This window comes from Corvus brachyrhynchos, unplaced genomic scaffold (assembly GCF_000691975.1).
Source record: "Corvus brachyrhynchos isolate BGI_N302 unplaced genomic scaffold, ASM69197v1 scaffold1103, whole genome shotgun sequence".
In the NCBI taxonomy this organism is placed as follows: domain Eukaryota; kingdom Metazoa; phylum Chordata; class Aves; order Passeriformes; family Corvidae; genus Corvus; species Corvus brachyrhynchos.
The window spans coordinates 234470-236998 of record NW_008236980.1 but is presented as its reverse complement, the minus strand read 5'-3'; the positions used below and the strand labels follow the sequence as shown (position 1 = coordinate 236998).

Genomic DNA, 2529 nt, shown 5'->3' with positions numbered 1-2529 from the left:
CACCCTGCCCCCGTGGCAGTGCCAGGCTCCCGGGAATGGGGACATGCCCTTGACCTTGGCTTCACGTGGGAGCTGGGCAGGGGATTGGATCCAGGACTGAGCCTGGCCCTGGCCCAGCCAGGGTCACCTTGGGATAAGGGATCTCCTTCCTCCCTCTCCTGCCATCCTCCTCCTCCACCTTTCCAGCCCCAACACCAGCCCCGACATTCCCAAATGTCCCCTCAGCAACTGGAATTGGCCAGCACATCTCTTTATTTAGGGGTGCCATGGGGATTCCCACTCTTCCAGCTTCCCAGTAAGTCCCACCAATCCCAAGACACCCTGGGTAATAGCAGGAGATCCCTCACCCCATCACCCTGCTCCCTGCTCCCCAAACCTTCCCAAAACCCTGCTGAGTTGGGATGACTGGGGTCCTGTCCTCCATTCCCAACACCCCGGGTCCCCAGGTGCCCTCACCCACGGTGGGGGATCAGCATCTCCTGGGATGCCCCACCTCCCACCCATGGAAATTCCAACCTTATCCCTCACATCATACTCCTGGAGGGTCCTGGGGTGGTCCTGGATGTGATGGAAGATGCTCCGGATGTGGAGGCGCAGGTAATGTTGACTCCAAAAATCAGGGAGAAGGGGAGAACTCCTGGCCCTTCTCCATCACCCCACTGATGTCCCACAGCTCAGGAGACCCCAAGCCCCCCTGCCACCAAATCCACAACCTGGAGGCTCAAATGAGCTGCAGATCAGGATGGCTCCAACAGATCCTTGTCCCCCGGGGTGGGAGCACCAGATCCACGAGGCTCCCGTGCCCCGGAGGGTCTGCGGGGTGCCCAAAACCCCATTTCCTCCCTGGCAGGGCAGGATGGAGCCACCCCATCACCCTCCTCCACCCTGCAGCACTGACTCGGCTTCCTGCCCTCCACCACAGTCCCAGAGCTGCCGGAGCGAGGGGACACGGCCAAGCCATGTCCCCGAGCTGCTGAGACAGGGACCCCCCCGAATCCCAGATCCCTGAATCCCATGGGGCTGCCCTGCTGATGGGATGGGGGGGCTCTGCCTGCTCTTGGTGGCTCTTTCTGCCGTGGCACCTGCACGAGGTACGTCACCGTCCCCATCCTGGCCCTTCCCGTCGCTCTCTTGGGACCTCGGGGTGGTGGAGCCGCTGATTTGGGGGTCAGGGACCTGCCACCTCCCTGGGATGGGGAGCACCAGGGGTCCTGGGGGGTCCCCGATGTGGGTGTCACGGGTGGAGGATGCTGCCCCCCAACCCACTGGGATGGAGGGAAAGGGATCCCCTACAAGGGTATCCCAAGGCTTGGGGATCCTCCTGAGGGTTAGGGCCCCCTTGGATCCCCCAAAAGCACCCTGGGAACCCCTAAAAGGGGACCCCAAGCCCTTAAAAGTGCTCTCAGAGCCATCCCACCTACAATCCCTGTGGGAATGGGGTGACACTCAGGGCCTGAAGCCCATCCTGTTTCTCATGTACCCTGTGGATGGTTTTGGGATGTGAGGCCTCCTGTCTCCCCCCCTATCCCAGCAGGATTTGGGATGGTTTGGCTGCCGAAATGGCTGCCAGGAGCTGCCTCGAGGCCTCCAATCGATGGGGGAACGGCCCTATCACCCCATTTCCGCCCTTCTCACGCCTCCGTCTCCACCTGGGGCAGCTCATTCCCACCTTCTCCCCTCATCCCTGACCTTTTCCTTGAGCATTTGAACTCCAATCCACACCCCACCAGCTCTGGTGGCTCTTCCCAGGATTCCTACCCAAGCAGCCCCCTGGATGCTGCACTTCCGGGGGTGAATCCTTCCCCCTGGAGGAGCCAAATGGGGAATTTTTAGGGATAACTGGATCATCCACTCACCTGTGGCTCTGGAATGGGTGCAGGCAGGTGGGTACAGGCAGGTCCAGCCCCTCTGTGTCCGCAGGGATCAACCGGAAGGCGGGAACAACACGGATGCGGGATGACATCCCAAATTTCATCTCTTCCACTGGTGAGTCGTGTCCCAGTATTCCCACATTTAAGGCCAAATTCTCCCTGCAGATCCCACACCGGGATTTAGCCCTGGGAAACATCCTGGGGCACACAGGGATTGATTTTTGGGATGCAACAGCTCTGTGACCATGTTGCCAGAGCTTGGGGGGATTCCCACTGTGCCACTCACAGCTGGGAGAATCCTCTGGGCCATGTTTGGGTGGGATTGGGATGCACCCCTCCAAACTGGGAATCCTGGGGGGCTCAGCCCCTCATCCCTCTGCCCTTTCTCCCCCACAGAAACGACAGGAGCTCCCACTACTCCGACTAGGAACACCTCGGTGACACCAGGTGAGTGCGGGAGGGTGAGGGACATCCGTACGCCCACCTTTTGGGATTTTGGGATTTTTTGGGACAAAGCCAGCTCACCCTTCCCGGTGCATCTGCCAGGTCCCAGAGAGCTCCGGCGGGCGGGTGGCGGGAGCCGCTGCGAGGGCCGCGTGGAGCTGGAGCAGGAGGGGACGTGGGGGACAGTGTGTGACGACGGCTGGGACATTCCCGA

General features: G+C 61.1%; 1 protein-coding gene across 1 annotated transcript in view; it reads left to right on the top strand.

Annotated features, from left to right (window-relative positions):
- Positions 1–17: 17 nt before the first annotated feature.
- Positions 18–2529, top strand: part of CD6 (CD6 molecule) — a 4888-nt gene continuing 2376 nt past the window's right edge. The window contains exons 1-4 of the mRNA XM_017728620.1: positions 18–1091; positions 1921–1986; positions 2268–2318; positions 2418–2525. Coding sequence (XP_017584109.1) covers positions 1037–1091; positions 1921–1986; positions 2268–2318; positions 2418–2525 — 280 coding nt within the window. The 5' untranslated portion in view covers positions 18–1036. The remainder of the gene's footprint in view (positions 1092–1920; positions 1987–2267; positions 2319–2417; positions 2526–2529) is intronic.